Genomic DNA, 16,789 nt, shown 5'->3' with positions numbered 1-16,789 from the left:
GCGCATCAACCACGGTTTGGAGGTCAACACATTACAAGCCAGTATACACTCCTTTTATTCCTGTCTTGGCCATGTGTACTGCAACTTGTAACCACAAACTAGATGCCTCTTCCAGATATAAGAGAATATCTTGTTTGTAAAATAAGCATGAAATGCATACACCATGACCAAGCATAAGAAGCAATGCCTCACTTCACTTTCATTGACCTGGGATGGTAAACAAAGCTAAGAAACAGGGAAGATAAAACATGAAGCATTTAATAGGTCAAAAAAAACCACTCTGTATGCCATTCATTTATTGAAGTTTTTTTAAATTTATTTCAGCACATCACCATCATTTGTGTTTGAGAAAAAAAACACGCTTCCACTTAAGGGGCATCGCAAGACTTTACAGTTAAACAAATTACAATGATCTACAGTTGTTTAGTTAGACAGGAGAATCCAGGAAGAAGAGAGAAAAATTACATCGACCCCGAAACAGTGGTAAGGTAGATATACACCTGAGCTCTGGCGGTAGCGAGTTCCAGACCTCTGCAGCTGCACGAGAAGGCCCCGCCCACCCAGCGTAGGGTGCAGCACCCTTAAAATTAAAATGGGTTATCCAGCCCTTGCACGCTGCTTGTGGTTTATATTCTACAACAAGTTGTAAAAGGCCATAGGAATAATCTAGGTAAGGTGGGCACAGTTGTAATATGTACATTAAGGAAATGTCAAGTGACCTAGCAGATAAATGTCCCCTTTTCTCCAACAACCCATTGGGAAATTTCAGAGCCAGACAACAAATTCAATAATGGAAAATCAGGGGCACAAGAACAAACATCCTCACAGACTTTGGGTCATATTTACGAAGAAGTGTTAAGTCTTCAGGCACCATACAGACATTCATTTGAATGGGCTTCATCAGCTGGATGGTGTCTACTGTGAGACCCACTTCCCACTGTACAATGAAGAGCTATCGGTTTAAGAAACACTAAAGGACTCTAGTTAAGAATGTGTCTATGGATGTTTTGTTTTTTGGCTATGCCCATGCATATGTGTATTTCAGCAGAATGAAGCAGTTGAGCTGTCTGCTGTAAATGGATAAGGATGCTAAACGAGATATAATGTTTAATTTGTACTGTATGTCCATGAAGAGGATAACTTGTGTCTGTAGTGTGTTATACTGTAATTACTGTCATATATATGGGCTGTTAAAAATAAACCTTACAACATGACATGGTCTGGATTGTTGTAATCAGCACTTTACTGGTATAAATGTAAATGGTATTCTTATGGTGAGTGGCCATTTAAATGTCTTCTACGCTGCATTGAAATCAGTGTTTTTCAACCAGGGTTCCTAGGAACACTTAGGTTCCCTTGGCATCCCTAAAGAGTTCCGTGTAATTTTCAGGTCATTTTAAAATGTCACCAAATACAAAATAATTTACAATGCATCTGATCTCAGACGCGCTATTAGAGAGGGTCGGAGTTCCTTACAATGCATCTGATCTCAGACACGCTGTTAGAGAGGGGTGGGGTTCTTTACAATGCATCTGATCTCAGATGCGCTATTAGAGAGGGTTGGGGTTCCTTACAATGCATCTGATCTCAGACATGTTATTAGAGAGGGTTGGGGTTCCTTACAATGCATCTGATCTCAGACACGCTGTTAGAGAGGGGTGGGGTTCTTTAACCAAAGAAAGTCCACCGACTTAGATCAATATAGAGCAAATTAATAAACACACAATCCCAGCAAGCTCTAACTCAAGAACACACCACATTATATATATATATATATATATATATATATATATATATATATATATATATATATATATATATATATATATATATATATATAGTGGTTGACAAATCACCCAAAAATCTACTCGCCGAACCAAAAAATCTACTCGCCACCTAGTCCCGCCCCCTATCCCGCCCTGCTTGGTGTCGGCCATGAGGAGGTCGCCACGGGGTCAAATCCAGTCGCCACGGGCCTGTATTTTAATGGATTTGTCGAACACTGTTAATATATATATATCAAAAGGAGTGCTGCTGAGCATGACCAAATGTATACAACAAAAGACAAAAATATCCAATGCCACATCCAATGTGACAAAATACATAGTTAAATATTTCAAATGTTAGTATTCTCATGAGTAAGGGTCATTTAGTTGATCCCTTTGGCCAAAGCGTTATAAGCCTGCCGCCACGTCACGGCATGACCAGTATGCAGGTCCTAACACTACCTGTGAAAATTCTCATTTACCTCTGCAGTGGAGGGAGAATGGCCTTAATAGACCTGTCCTGCACAGGTACATGAAAAACCTGCTACTTAAAACATTGAACATTTCGGGTCCATGTTAAAATGGACAGGAAGCAAAAGGTGACACTGCGTGATTTGCATATCCTTTCCCAGAATCCCTGGCTGCAGTGGAAGCACTGAATGCTCAGAGATAATGCGGAAAGGCAGGTTTGCAGACCTGTCTGAGACGTGAATGTGCTCACAAGTGGTATGTTGAAGCCAAAATACCACACAAATATAATGTATGTATATCTTTATTTACTGTATATAGCACCGAACAGGTACATAGCGCATCACAGCAGTAATATACGTGACATAATAATATAACACATAATGGGAATAAGTGTTCCAGACATAAAGTTAAAACTAGGAAAGGGGGATCCCTGCACGGAAGAGCTTACAACCTACAGTTGGTAAGTAGGAAGAACGTACAGAGAGGAGGAGGGTTTCTGTTAAGTGAGTCTGCAAGGGGCCAAGGTCGATGTGTAAGGTGTATAGTATCAGCCACAGAGCTACTCGTATGCTTCAATACAGAGGTGTGTTTTAAGAAAGGTCCTAAAGGTGGAGAGAGAGAGGGTGCCAGTCGGATATTGCGGGGAAGAGCATTCCAGAGCTGTTAGTCATTTGAAATAATCACAATATTGCTCCTCCTTAATTTACCATAATTTTGCAGCCATTCATGTTTGTGAGTATTTTAAATCTAAAATAAATCCCTAAACCACTAACACAAGCATCAGTATCTCAATCAAAAGGGTGGCCATCTTTAAAACACACAACGTAGATAAGAGCATCTGCTTCCATGAAAATCGGACAAGAAAAACACCCTTGTTCTATAAAGAGAACATAAAATAAATGGCATGTTTCATAACATCTTTATTTTTGATATTGAAGACATTGGACACGGGGGCTTGAATTTCCAGGAATGAAAAACATTTCTCCTTGGTGTTAATGAAGGTCAGTAGAGAGATGCATTTAATATTGCCTCCAAACTTTTCACAACTTGGAGGGGGACAAAAAAAAATGTTGTTTTTGGATTTAGGACAAAACATGCATTCAAAGAAATAGCCTTTATTTTCTCAAGTTATGAGAGTTTCCAGCACTGAATGCAGAACGGCCGATAAACCAGCGTGGTATGGTCGGGGGATCTGGAAAATACATTCTATCCTGTTTGGGGAACGTTAAATCATAACATTCCGGCCAACAAAAGCATGGCACAACTACAGTATAAATCTGATATTGTCCTAACTTGATTAACTAAGATTGCGTAATTTCTATTGCTCTGACACGTCCGGAGGTGGAATGTATCCATGTTACAGTATGCAAGTTAGGTGTGCTATCTTTATAGGTTTATATTACAAAAAGATAGACCCTAGAGCTGTATTATATGGAGGTTTTGGGGGAAAAGTACTGCAAAGTTCTAAACCAATAAATCCACATGTATTGTACACAGATGCTGCTTGCAAGACATTCATGGGAGCTAAAAATAATACCCCGTTTTGCAAGGGCGTTGACAAAAATACTTCCCAACACCGGGGGTGCTCAACTCCAGTCCTCATGACCCCCCCTCAACAGGTCAGATTGAGGATATTCCAGCTTCAACACAGGTGACTCAGCAGGGATTGAGTCACCTGTGCTGAAGCAGGGATTGATTTAGGCACCTGTGTTGAAGTGGAGACTGAACCACCTGTGCTGAAGCAGGGATATCCTGAAAACCTGACCCGTTGGGTGTCTTGAGGACTGGCTTTGAGCACCTCTGTCTTACACAACACCATTTCAACAGTATTTGACTATTTAAAATCTTTGTCCCCCTTATTCGATGGATAAATTATGCAAAGTAATTACAATATTATTGTGTAGACTGGTTGTAGGATGTGATACTTTTAGGTCAACTCATATGAGAATTCTTGACAAATGAATTGAATATAGAGCTTTCCAAAGCTCACGTCTCTTCCTCAAGTTCCAGTAGGGTTGGTCCACCTAAATGGTACCACAATCTACACGTCTCCAGGGATGATATGGCTAGGGCTGGTATGGTTCTTTGTGTTTTGGATAAACACCGATGCCAAATAAATGCGGCTTCATTAGCACCTGCCATTTTCACTTTGGAATCGCAGCGGTATCTTTCCAGAGTTTATCTTGAGCTCCTATCAAAGCAGCGTGTATTGCATATTCTATATTATTTGTTGGTTTGTGCTGTTTGAAGATAAGGGCCCATATTTGCTAAGCAGTGCTATTCCACATGATGCCCTCAAGTTAATGGGTTGCAAGTTGTTTGCTGGTGCAGTAAGATGTCTTATCGGATAACACCGCTTGGCAAACATGGCCCATAATCTTTCAGATCATTAGGATGACTTTCGAAAAGAAAATGATAGTGGTGAAAGTAGAGGTTAGTATGTTGAGTGATTTCACTTTATTGAATGTCAATATATGTTGCAGGATCTTCTACTAGAAGTGTATTTAGTTGTATTTCTATCAATACAATACTATATCTTTGGCTTTTGACCAAATATGTACTTTGAACAACATATTTATCCCATACTCTGTATGTTCACTGAATAACTAACATCAATCCGCACACGGTTCTGTTAAGTATGTGCGCTCTTACATTTAGTGAAATGCATGGGACTTTATTGATTAAAATTGCCAAGAGAAGGATGTGATCAGCTCTGGGAACGTGTAACTGATGTAAGGCATACAATGTAGTTCTCCTGTCATACGTACTTGTGATCCAGCCAAACCACGTTTTTCTGGCAGCTGCCAAAAAGCAAAAGATGCATAAGCTATGAACTGTGCTTCTTCATGGCTGTAAGGAAGAGTGCACAATCCCTACAGGTAGCTGTGTCATGATAACAAGCAGCTTTCTGGCACAAAAACACAGGCACCTAACAGCATTTTTTGGGGTTTCCTCTCTACCTTTCTGTTTCCTACTGTTAGGATAAATAATCGAAACGTCTTTCTACATTGCTTTCTCCCGTGTCTAACACATGTTGGTTTTATTCACAGTGCCATTACTTTCTTAAGCCAGTGTGTGAATTGTTGCAGAATGCACCAATACTAAAATTATTCCTTAGATCAGGAGTGGCGAACTCCAGTCCTCAAGGGCCACCAACAGGCCAGGTTTGCAGGATATCCCTGCTTCAGCACCGGTGGCTCAGTCAAATACTATGTTTACGTTGCACATTGTACATTGCCTAACGCTGCACCACGTCAATACAAATAAATTAATAACCGTTTAATCCTTAAAACCTGACCAGTTGGTGGGGGCTTGAGGACTGGAATTGAGCACCCCGGGTCAAAGGTACCTACAGTAGTTGTTTGTGGGGAAGGGGGCGGGGAGGGGGGGGTCATACCTGTCTTGGGCGATCTTCATTTTACAAGTAAATTAAGGTTCAGCTGTTTTGACGTGTCTAGAAAAAACTACGGAAGTAATGTGCACTAGTACAAAACTTCCCAAATGTGCATGTCATCCTTTTTCAGGCACCATGCTAATCTTCTCTGCATATTTCCAATATCAGTGGATAAAGCTTTGGATGATTCTAACAGTATTGCCAGAAGTAGGATTGCTAAGTCCATATTGTTTCTTGTTCTCATTCGTTTTCCAGCGGAGGGCCAGAATATAAAGTGTCGCTGTAACAGGGACTTATCACTGTTTGAGAGAAACTGCCTCTAAATCCAGCCGTGTGCTGGTTAATTGCACACAAGCAATCAACCAGATTCCAACTGGCTGATTAGGACTCTTAGAAAAAGCCTGATGTGAGAAACAGGAGAGAGATTCCTTAGCTAACATTTGGGTTGACATAAGGAGAAGGAGGACTGCAGAGATTTCCTTAGCCCACAATGGGCTGACCTGAGGAAAAGATGATGTCTTGATGCACACAGAAGGACTGTATGCTGACAGCAAGAAACGTGGGACAAGACCTGTATACCTGGAAACAGCGAGTGCCATAGCACACAAGGATGCTGACCCAGGAGAACAGAAAGGCCTACAGCTACAACAAACAGATAAGAGACTCTCTTGTTGGACTAGTGTGTGTGTGTGTGTGTGGGGGGGGGGGGGGGTAACCAGCTTAGCTACACACCCAGTTAGAAAGGGCTGGAATAAAAGTTTAATTATTCTCCAAAGTGGAGTAGGCCTATATTTTGTTTGTTTTTGTATGTTTTGCCTTGTTAAAGGAACAGGCGCAATAAAGCCAGGATTTAATTTCCCCCTAATCGGTCTCCATTAAATGTACCTCTGCAAACATCTCTTACAGTCGCTTTCAAGTGTTGTTTTCAACATTTCCATTATGACGTATAAACATTTGAACTTTGCCCTTGTGGTTTCTGATATGAACACAGCATTATTGGAAAATAACAGTGCGGCTAATGGATTCCTATTTATAACTGTTTGTTTCCTATATATACTACCGTTTACTGTGAGAACATTACCTGTACATTAAGTCGAAAAACACTACTTAAAAACATTCCTGCATACACAGAGACAATGAAAGGCAGAACACGGCACACGCAAGTAATGTACTGTACACCCATTAGCTCAGCACTCATAAGCTTCATAATGGAATTATGTTTTTGACACACTGAATGCAAAATGTAAATTTAGTCTCCATAAATAACATTGTACATTTTCTTGATTTAAAACAGAAGGGATTTCTAGTCACGTAGCCAAGGTCAGTGGGGACCAATCAATTATTGCATGTGATAAGAAAGTTGCCATTAATAATAACCATGCAATTTATTTATTTATAACAACATTTATATAGCGCCCTTATCCAGGGCGCTGTACAGTACATTAGTTAGTAAAACTTGCTTGGTTGGTGGGCAGGAGGTTAATGGGGTATCATGGAATGTGATGGAGAAGAGACAAGTTCTGAGTTGGCTTCTGAAGATAGGGAGGGGGCAGATTGGATGTGGTGGGGGAGATTGTTCCAGTGGAGAGGGGCACGTAAGACAAATGAGAGGAGGCACAGGGGGCTGTGGGGGCGGGAGTGAGGGTTGTGGCAGTCAGGGAGTGAAGATGACGGGAAAGTGTGTAGCGAGAGAGGAGTGCTGAAAGGTGAGGAGCAAGACCATGGAGAGATTTGGAGACCAGGGTGAGGAATTTGAAGAGGGAACGCTGGTGGGTGGGTAGCCAAGGAAGTTGGGAGAGGAGAGGCATGGCGTGGGCAGAGCGTGGGAGATTGAGAAGTGTACGGGCTGCAGTGTTTTGGATTTGTTGAAGGGGTATGGAGGAGTAGAGGGGGAGATCAAGGAGAAAGGAGTTACAGTAGTCGAGACAGGTGAAGATGAGGGAGTGGATGAGAAGTTTGGCAGAGAAGATACAAATGAGTGGACACATGTTTCTTATGTTGTGTAGGTGGTAGTGATGGAGGTGATGTGTTGGGCGAAGAGGAGGGAAAGGGTCAAAGGTTAAAGGTGACTCAGAGGCTGCGAGAAGAAGATGATGGGGAGATGATGAGGGGGGAGGAGATGGTGGGGGGGAGGAAAAAGGAAACTTGAGAAATTCAGTCTTAGCTGGTTTAATATGTAGGAAGTGGGAGAACACCCAGATGGAAATGGCAGAAAGGCAGGCAGAGATACGGGTTGAAAATTCAGGTGAGAATAGTGGGAAGGAGACATAGATTTGGATGTCATCTGCAAAACAATGGACGTTGAATTAATGGGAAGAGATGAGGTCAAAGAGGGGCAGTGGGAAAAGAGGAGAGGACCAAGGACGGAGCCTTGGGGAATGCCCAATCTCGGTGGGAGAGCGAGGATGAGAGCCATGAGAGGGCGGTGTTAGTGATGCCAAGGTTGGTGAGTGTGGAGATAAGTTAGGTGATCGACGGTGTCCAAGGTTGAAGAGAGGTTGGGGAGGATGAGGATGGAGGAGAGTTTGTAGTGGCGTTCTTGGGAGAGAAAGTTGAGGTGAGGAGGGCAGTTTCAGTAGAGTGTGAGGGATCGAAACCAGACTGGACAAAGGGAAGGAGGGAATGAGTGTGGATGAAGGTGGAGAGTTGGAGAAGTATGAAGGAGTGAGATAGGGTGAAAGTTTGCGGGTAGGGCAGGGTTGAGAAATTGTTTTTTTTTGAGGAGATGGATTACTATTGCAGTTTTGAAGAAGTCTGGGTATTGTCCGCTGGATAGGGAGAGGTTGAAGGAGAAAAGATAGGGTTAGGGGAGGAGGGGTGGAGTGTGGTGTCAGAAGGGGATGTGGTGGGAAGAGAGCATTTGATGGTTGAGAGGAGACCATCATGAGAGATTGGAAAGAAGGAGGGGAAAGAGTGGGTAGCGGTGGTGGATGGAGGGGAGGGGGCAGCAGTGGGGTAGGAAGCACGTATGTTGTTAATTTTTTTGTTAAAAATTAGGAGGCAAGGTCCATGGCTGAGATGGGGAGGGTAGCTTAGGCAAGAGAGATGGGGAGGGTTGTAGCAGATTGTTTAGGGTGGAGAACAGATGGCGCGGATGAGGTGATAGTGATTTGATAAGGGTGTTATAGCATATTTGTTTTTGCGATTTCAGAGTGGAGGTGTATTGGTGGACGGGGGATTGGAAGATGGCTAGTGAGGATGGAAAAGATTTCCATGATCTCTTGGCTGTGCAAAAGGAGAGGCGGAGTATTTTGAGTTGGCAGGTGAGCCAGGGGTGAGGTGGCAATAGATTTTTCGCCGACACCTTTTTCAATGCATTTCTTCTACATTAAGTTAAATAATGATAATAGATTTGAGGATTCTGGAAAATTGCCCAGCACTATACATAATAGAAAACATAACAATAATGAGCCGATCAGTGACAGTCAAAGATCTAAAATTGGTATCTCGAGAACGAGAACCCCTGAATCTTACCAGTGACCTTCGTTGGATCCTGCCAGCAGTGCATAGTCAGTTTTAGGTTTGCAGGTCCAAACCGCAATATGCTATGTTGGCCTGCAAGAAGTTGGCATGGGATTGGAGCCCTTTCTCCAGTTTATTCGTGTCTCCTCCCGAAGGTGCTTGAGATCAGCACTCCTCAGTCGCTCGAGGAGGACTTTTTCTAAGTATAGTCTTCTTGCTACGTGCGCGGTCATAAGATTTCCCTCACGTCGGGTGCTCGTCTTATTGTAGGCATACTGTATGGCAGCAGTTGCAGAGCGTTTAAAAACAGCCCTTTGAGTTTTCCGCTCTTGAAGCTGTCTCTCTGCCCTTTTCCCACTCAATGGGGTTGCTAGTTCAGCCTCTTTGGGGTTAACACCCACTTCCAGAGAATGTCCCATCTTTTCAGCTTCATCAGCTAAGGATTCTTCTGGTTTTGATTCAGCACGTGTACCTTCTTTTGTTGCCTGTTGGGTGGCTGAAGGTTTTGCTTGTGCTTGTTTAGGTGGTTCAAATTTTGCAACCTTTTCTTTCAGATGAGCAGTATTCCCAGCTCTCACTGTACCCTTGTCTTCATGGGTTTTTGTGGCTGTGGGATACTGACGCTTAGTCAGGGTCAATACTTGTCCTTGTAGGACTGTAATCTCATCCGCGAGAGATCCCTGTTTTTTGAGTGCGTCTTGCAAGTCTCTTCTCAGGGAATTTATCTGCACGCTTTGCTTTCTCTGAGCTTGCTTCCACATTTTTATTGCATTGTGAAGCACTATGAATTTCTTTGCTCGGGCCACAGTTACTTGTTTTAGTTTCTGGACCTTCTTGTGCTCCCATTTGTGCCGGGTCACCTGGGTTCTAAGCTTGGCCTCTAGCGACGCTTTGGTGGCGCTCAGGGTAGCCTTCAGTTTCTCATGCTGTTTTGCGGGGACATACTGAGTCATCAGACGTTCCTGCAGCACTTGAATTTCTTTAACAGCCTGCAGATTTTCTTCCTGCAGATTTCGCTGCTTCTCCTCAGCCTTCTCGAGGTTCGTACGCAGACCTTGCAGTTGGTTCTGCAGTCGGTGCTCTGCTTCAAACTTCTCACCTTCCAAAAGTCTATTTATTTCCTTAAGCTTGTGTAGCTTTTCATTCTTTTCCTTGACTTCGTCTGTCAAATGAAAATTTTCTTCTTCCAGTTTTAAGTTCTCTCTTTTTAATCTTAAATTTTCTCCTTTTTCAGTCTCTGTACTATTCAGGGCCTCCTTGCAGTCCTCCTTCCATTTACGCACATCTGTTTTGAGAATGACAGTCTCCTGGCGTGAGACTTCCTTCTCTAGGTTGAGGGTCTGAAGCTCCTTCTGAGAGACTTTGAGATCTGTCTTAAGATTGACAATCGTTTCTTTAGAAATGTCCAGCTCCTCAGTGAGACTGTGTAGTTCTTTTCTGGAAACTTCCAGGTCTGTGCGGCAACTGTTGGTCTCATGATGTGAGGCATCCAGTGCTCTGCGGAGTGTCTGAACCTCTTTCTGAGATACGTCCACCTCTGTCCGGACACTGTTGACCTCCTGTTGTGAGGCATTCAGCTCTATGCGAAGAGTGTGAACCTCTTGCTGGAAGACTGTCATCTGCTTCAGTGCCTCCTCATACTTCCGCTTTAGCGTAGCCATCATTTTATCAGATTGGCTCTGCTTTTCATCCATGGCGGAAATAGTAGCATTTGCAGTATCTAGCTCAGTCTTGAGATCGTCCAATTCTGTCCTGACTGCAGAGTACATTGCGAGCACCATCTTCTGTAACTCAGCATTATCTTTCAGTAGCTCCGCGTAATCATCTTTCTTTTGTTTCAATTGTTCACGGAGTATATCACAGTCTCGTCTGGCATTTTTCAGGGCATCCTCAGGGCTGGTCAAGGGATCGACACTCACTGGTTCTGGCTCCGCTTCCCTGGGATGACTAGTTGAGGGTTCCTCACTGTTGGCACCGGACAGACACTTCTTTGGGGTACACGACTTCTGCCTTGGGCCCTCTGGATATTCGGTTATCTAGGCTGCAGGGCATCTCGGTCCCCCTTTTTCTCCACAGGGTCTGCGGACGTGTCTGTTCCTTCCACAGTAAGTGAAGAACCGCTTTTCTTTTTCCGCCCTTTTGTTTTGGATGACTCCGTCCCATCAGGAATACTGGGGTCTCCTTCTTTATTTGATACTTCAGCAGCTCCCTTATATACGCCAGGCTTTTCTTGCAGTTGCTTTAGATGATGGAAATATTGGGTGATCTGCTGCTCCCGCTCTTTCTCCTGCTGATCATATTCGTCATCATAGGGAGCGGTCTTTTCGGTTCGTGCCGAGTTCAGGCACCCCCACCATACTTGGGGTGTTTTGTGGGTGTGACTCGGTTCGGGTTCCCCGTAAGAGATGTCTTCCTCTTTATTGGACTGGAAGGGCCACTCTTCCGTGGGGTAGGGTTCATTACAGGAACGCTGCATCTTGTCCTCCATTTTGAGGCTATCAGGTGTAATTTTCTTCCTGACCTCAGGAGGCGCTATTGCAGCTGTTGCCACTGTATTTGCTAGAACCCCCAATTGTGGTAGTCCTACAGGTGGGCATATTTTGCTTGTAGAGGTCGTAGCTCTCACAGACATCTCTGTAGGCTTTTTCTTTCTTGGATAAGTTTTACAATATCAGCAGTACTGTGCACACATTTTCTCTCATCAGGTATACAGGATGTGCAGTTGCTAGGTAAAAACGTCTACTGTATTTGCTTTACACTATTTACTTGCTAGGTGTAATCTCTCATTAGGTATGCTGGATGTGTAGTTGCTAGGTAAAAACTTCTGTTTGCTTTACACCATTTACTTGCTAGGTGCAATCTCTCTGCTACAGCCAAATAATGTGATTTTCTGCTTGAGTTCAGTCTCAACTTTGGGTATTATAACATTTACTCTTCACACTTTGGGATACCTTTTACACAGTTCAGCAATTCCTTTTTTTTTAGTAGGCAATTTTACCCTCAGCACTTGTTTACTGAAAATTCCCCTGCTTCAGCACAGTCTTGCATCAATTTTCACATTTTTCTGCATATACTCCATTCACAACTGGTAGTCCTATGCGGTGAGGCAGCCTTTACTTGCAGAATCAGTACCGCTCATGGGTCACCATCTGTATTCACTGTTTCAGCTAAACATTTGAAAATAACAAATGCCTATCCCTTTCAAGGGCTAACTCACTTTTTGAACCCTGACTATGGCTGGAAGGCAAACCCCCTATTTCAATGACCATATTACACTTTATTGTGATAGGCAAATAAGGTTTACCTGCTTCAGCAGTCTCTCTCTCCTCTTGGGATTGGGGAAAAGAGTCCATCTGTGATTTTGTAAGTTTCAGTGCAGTGGTGTGTATCACGTTAACTCTGGTCTCTGCTGCATGAGTTTTTTTTTAAGTTGCTCAGACTGTTTGTAGGCAAAAAGCATAAAAAAAATTTCACAGAAAAAATCTCCGGTCATTTCTAACTTCAAAGACCACCTCTCGTCCCACTTCGGACACCATATGTAGGCGGACGCTCACAGAGGTATGCAAGGGAGTCTGGTTATAGTAAAATTAAATAAGGCTTTTATTGCGCCTGTTTCCTTAACATCAGGAAACCATCCAAATAAGGGGTAAACAAAGCTTCTATTCACTTGGGAGTATTTCTAGTGAAATACTTTGCAATCCACCACTCCCTTTAGATAAGCATGTCTCCCACCCCAAACAAATAGCATGAAATGAACAGATATAAAAAGTCTTGTAAATGAAAGTCTTATCTGTTAGCTGGGCTGCTGTAGGGGAAGCTTCTCTGCTCTCTTGGAACCGCACCCTTGTGTGCACAGGAAATATCAGGCTCCAGGTTAGAATCTTGTCCCCTTTGTCTTGGAAGCAGCTCTGCTGTTTCTTCTGGCAGGGCTCAAGACAAGTTGTGAGAGTCGAGGACAATCTCTGCTCTGTCTCCAAGTTCAGCTCAGGTGTGAGCTAAGGAGTCTCTCTTTCTGTCTCAAAAGACAGGCTTTTCTAAGCAATCTAATCAGGCAGGTGGTGTTTGTTAATTGACTACCAGCAGTTAACCACCACACTGCTGGATTAGAGGCACATTACCTGAACAGGGACAACTCCCCTGTTACAGTACCCAATACTGGTATTCCCACTTAGTTACTGTTCTGATCTTTGATCATAACCGCAATGCATGACGCCAGTGTCGGGTACAGTGGGCTACTTGCTGTCTTGATCAGCTAACAAATCTGTTTGTACTCGCCTATCAAACTACATCATAATGAATTATGGTACGTGAGCACTCAAAAAGGGACATGTTCTCACTTACAAGGGATCACAATATACTGGTTACTGCATTTTAATTTAAGGCAGCACTATTACAACAAAATTCACATACACAACATTACAGTTGTCGTGCAAGCTTGTATCTTCTGGTGTGTACACAATGATAATTCATGTACAATTGATGTTTTTGTTTATATTTCCCATACACCTCTTCTCTTTGAATTTCACATCTTGTCGGTCACTATGGCATTACTAATGTCTGTAGATGGTAGTACATAAGGTTAACAGATTATGACCTAAAGAGTGAGATGGAGAAAGGTTGACGGTGAGATGAAAGAAATGAGTGAGAGACCAAACAGTGATTGGGGGGAAAATGATGCCCCAAATATATTGGAGTGGGAAGAGGTCTACCCTAACAGGCATGTATGGTATAAGTGCAGTATGCCCCGCGGTTATGTGAGATGTGGCATGCCAACCCAGACATGGTAAACATGGCAGGATTTGCTGACCCAGCCCTGGCTATTCATCCGATTTTTATTTTGAAAAGGTAACTGATAAGTACTGTAATAACGCCAGCAGCTTTGGTTTGGCAATACTAGTATTACTACTAATGTGATCACCAAGGACACCACTAATACTACTACTGTGATCAGCAAGGATACCACTAATACTACTACTGTGCTCAGCAAGGACACCACTAATACTACTACTGTGATCAGCAAGGATACCACTAATACTACTACTGTGCTCAGCAAGGACACCACTAATACTACTACTGTGATCAGCAAGGATACCACTAATACTACTACTGTGCTCAGCAAGGACACCACTAATACTACTACTGTGATCAGCAAGGATACCACTAATACTACTACTGTGCTCAGCAAGGACACCACTAATACTACTACTGTGATCAGCAAGGATACCACTAATACTACTACTGTGATCAGCAAGGGCACCACTAATACTTCTACTTTGATCAACAAGGGCACCACTAATACTACTACTGTGATCAGCAAGGGCACCACTAATACTTCTACTGTGATCAGCAAGGGCGCCACTAATACTACTACTGTGATCAGCAAGGGCGCAGACTTGACAATCACTCTGTTTTTATATAAAACGACATCTGACATCTATAACAACATGTTTTCTTCTATAGTGTTGACAGAGTATGCAGTACTGTACTTAGAAATGTGCAGGTACATGTAGTCCCTATCCTGAAGAGCTTACAATTTAATTTGGGTGCCTGAAGTCCCAAGGAGAGCTGCCACTGGGATTCACCCACTTCAAAGGCAAGGACATTACCACTGAGCTGCTCCTTCAGCCTGTGTAGGATTTACCTCTTCAATGCTGCAAGTACGAGTAATATTCTCCAGCAGGGAAAGGGTAAACCAGCACCTATTTATGTGAAGAGCCATCTGTTTCTCCCGAATCAGATGGTTTATTTTGTTACCTGCGGTTAGCTGCTTCTCCTCCGTCCCTGTAATTGGAAACAATGACATGCTTTTTGGAAATATACTGTGCATCCCTTGAAAGTGACATTGCTCATTCAGGCCCGTGATTTGTCAAGTTAATTGACAGGGAAGAACATCCTAATTGCTCATTAGCACTGCAAATGCACCCTGCATCTCGTCTCATGGTCTATAGAGCCATATAGAACAAGCAGCTGCCACAGCGTGCCATGGCCGGTACACATCAGCAATGATCTATGTAAAAGAACCTGAGTTTGTGCAGGTTATCTTCTGATATGTACCTTTTATTGGAGCCAGATGGAAAGTCCACGTGGATGTTTTACAGTGAAACATTTCCCTTGATAGAAGGAACACATCCAGTTTTATTTTAGGCAGATAGGATACAATTTAATTAGCAATTGTTGTTAGCCAATAAAATGGTCCCATTTGCAACTTAGACTACAATCCTCAGTTTAATAAGATCTGGGGTTGTCGAAGCACCGAACCTGCTGAAACCAAGCACCGAACCTGCTGAAACCAAGCACCGAACCTGCTGAAACCAAGCACCGAACCTGCAGAAACCAAGCACCGAACCTGCTGAAACCAAGCACCGAACCTGCTGAAACCAAGCACCGCAACTGCTGATACCAAGCACCGAACCTGCTGAAACCAAGCACCGAACCTGCTGAAACCAAGCACCGAACCTGCTGAAACCAAGCACCGAACCTGCTGAAACCAAGCACCGAACCTGCTGAAACCAAGCACCGAACCTGCTGAAACCAAGCACCGAACCTGCTGAAACCAAGCACCGAACCTGCTGAAACCAAGCACCGAACCTGCTGAAACCAAGCACCGAACCTGCTGAAACCAAGCACCGAACCTGCTGAAACCAAGCACAGAACCTGCTGAAACCAAGCACCGAACCTGCTGAAACCAAGCACCGAACCTGCTGAAACCAAGCACCGAACCTGCTGAAACCAAGCACCGAACCTGCTGAAACCAAGCACCGAACCTGCTGAAACCAAGCACCGAACCTGCTGAAACCAAGCACCGAACCTATTGAAACAAGGAACACCGAACTTATTGAAACTAAGAACTGAAACTAAGCACTGAACTTACTGAAATTTAATTCGGTTGTAGACCAATCTCAAAACAACACCGAACAAGAACATTTATTTTAGCCAGGTTGGGTAAGTATGGAAAATAATGAAGCCTTGACACCATAAAATGACACTGTATTACCTTTTAACCTTCATTAAAGCCCAAGGTTTGATTTTTTTAACATTTTTTTTGAGCAACCTGAATGGAAGATTCCCTGGTATTATAGGTACCCTGTGGCAATGTCATGGCAGAAGCCCAAGGAATAAGGCGGAGACACCGACAATATTGGAAAATTCTAAACTGTGTGATTTATGGCCGTAAAATCAGCCTGAGAAAGTATCAGAGTATTGCTGAAATTTGGAGGAAAATTTATAGCACTGCTCTATAATATGAAGGAAGCCCTGCAGCACGGTTTTGAAAACACATGATGGATTATCACTGAACATAACTAAACTGGGGTCAAACCCAGGCGCACTCATAGTGTATTAAAGTTTCACAATTTATGTAGGACTGAAAAATAATCTAAAATGCGCACTCACAAACAGATCTAGAACAAAAGCATTCATGAGATAAAATCTCAAACCCCAACACTTGTAGCCTGGATCCAGCTTCTGGTGTAAATTCAGTGCCTCTCTCACTGTGCAGACAGGACCGGGAGACTCATCAAAACCCTCCGTGTACCGTATGTGATGTTTGCGCGCCGTGCGCTCCTCCATTCTGGCCCCTCTGTTCACAGTTGTTCCTCCTCCGGTTGTTCCGGCTCACAGCTCACTCACAGTGCCTCGCAAATTGGATCCTCTGCTTGGGGTTGCCTTCCGATCACCAGCCTATGTGTTTTAGTCT

General features: G+C 43.3%; 1 protein-coding gene and 1 non-coding gene across 7 annotated transcripts in view; both read right to left on the bottom strand.

The window, feature by feature from the left end:
- The window catches only part of RHBDD1 (rhomboid domain containing 1), a 136,519-nt gene that overhangs the window by 40,794 nt on the left and 78,936 nt on the right, over positions 1 to 16,789 (bottom strand). For 2 of the 6 annotated variants that reach the window (XM_075570130.1, XM_075570135.1), the window contains exon 7: positions 14,681 to 14,874. The exons of 3 other annotated variants lie outside the window; for them this stretch is intronic. In XM_075570130.1, coding sequence (XP_075426245.1) covers positions 14,696 to 14,874 — 179 coding nt within the window. In that variant the 3' untranslated portion in view covers positions 14,681 to 14,695. Of the gene's footprint in view, positions 1 to 13,628; positions 13,688 to 14,680; positions 14,875 to 16,789 lie in introns of those variants that run through there. One more of the 6 variants, XM_075570134.1, reaches the window with a different exon arrangement.
- On the bottom strand, positions 5,717 to 5,821 carry LOC142466259 (U6 spliceosomal RNA). Its single transcript, XR_012788113.1, has one exon. It is a non-coding gene; the product is annotated as a U6 spliceosomal RNA (small nuclear RNA).

This window comes from Ascaphus truei, chromosome 14 (genome assembly GCF_040206685.1).
Source record: "Ascaphus truei isolate aAscTru1 chromosome 14, aAscTru1.hap1, whole genome shotgun sequence".
In the NCBI taxonomy this organism is placed as follows: domain Eukaryota; kingdom Metazoa; phylum Chordata; class Amphibia; order Anura; family Ascaphidae; genus Ascaphus; species Ascaphus truei.
Note: the sequence above shows the minus strand (reverse complement) of the source record. Positions and strands in the feature narration are given on the sequence as shown.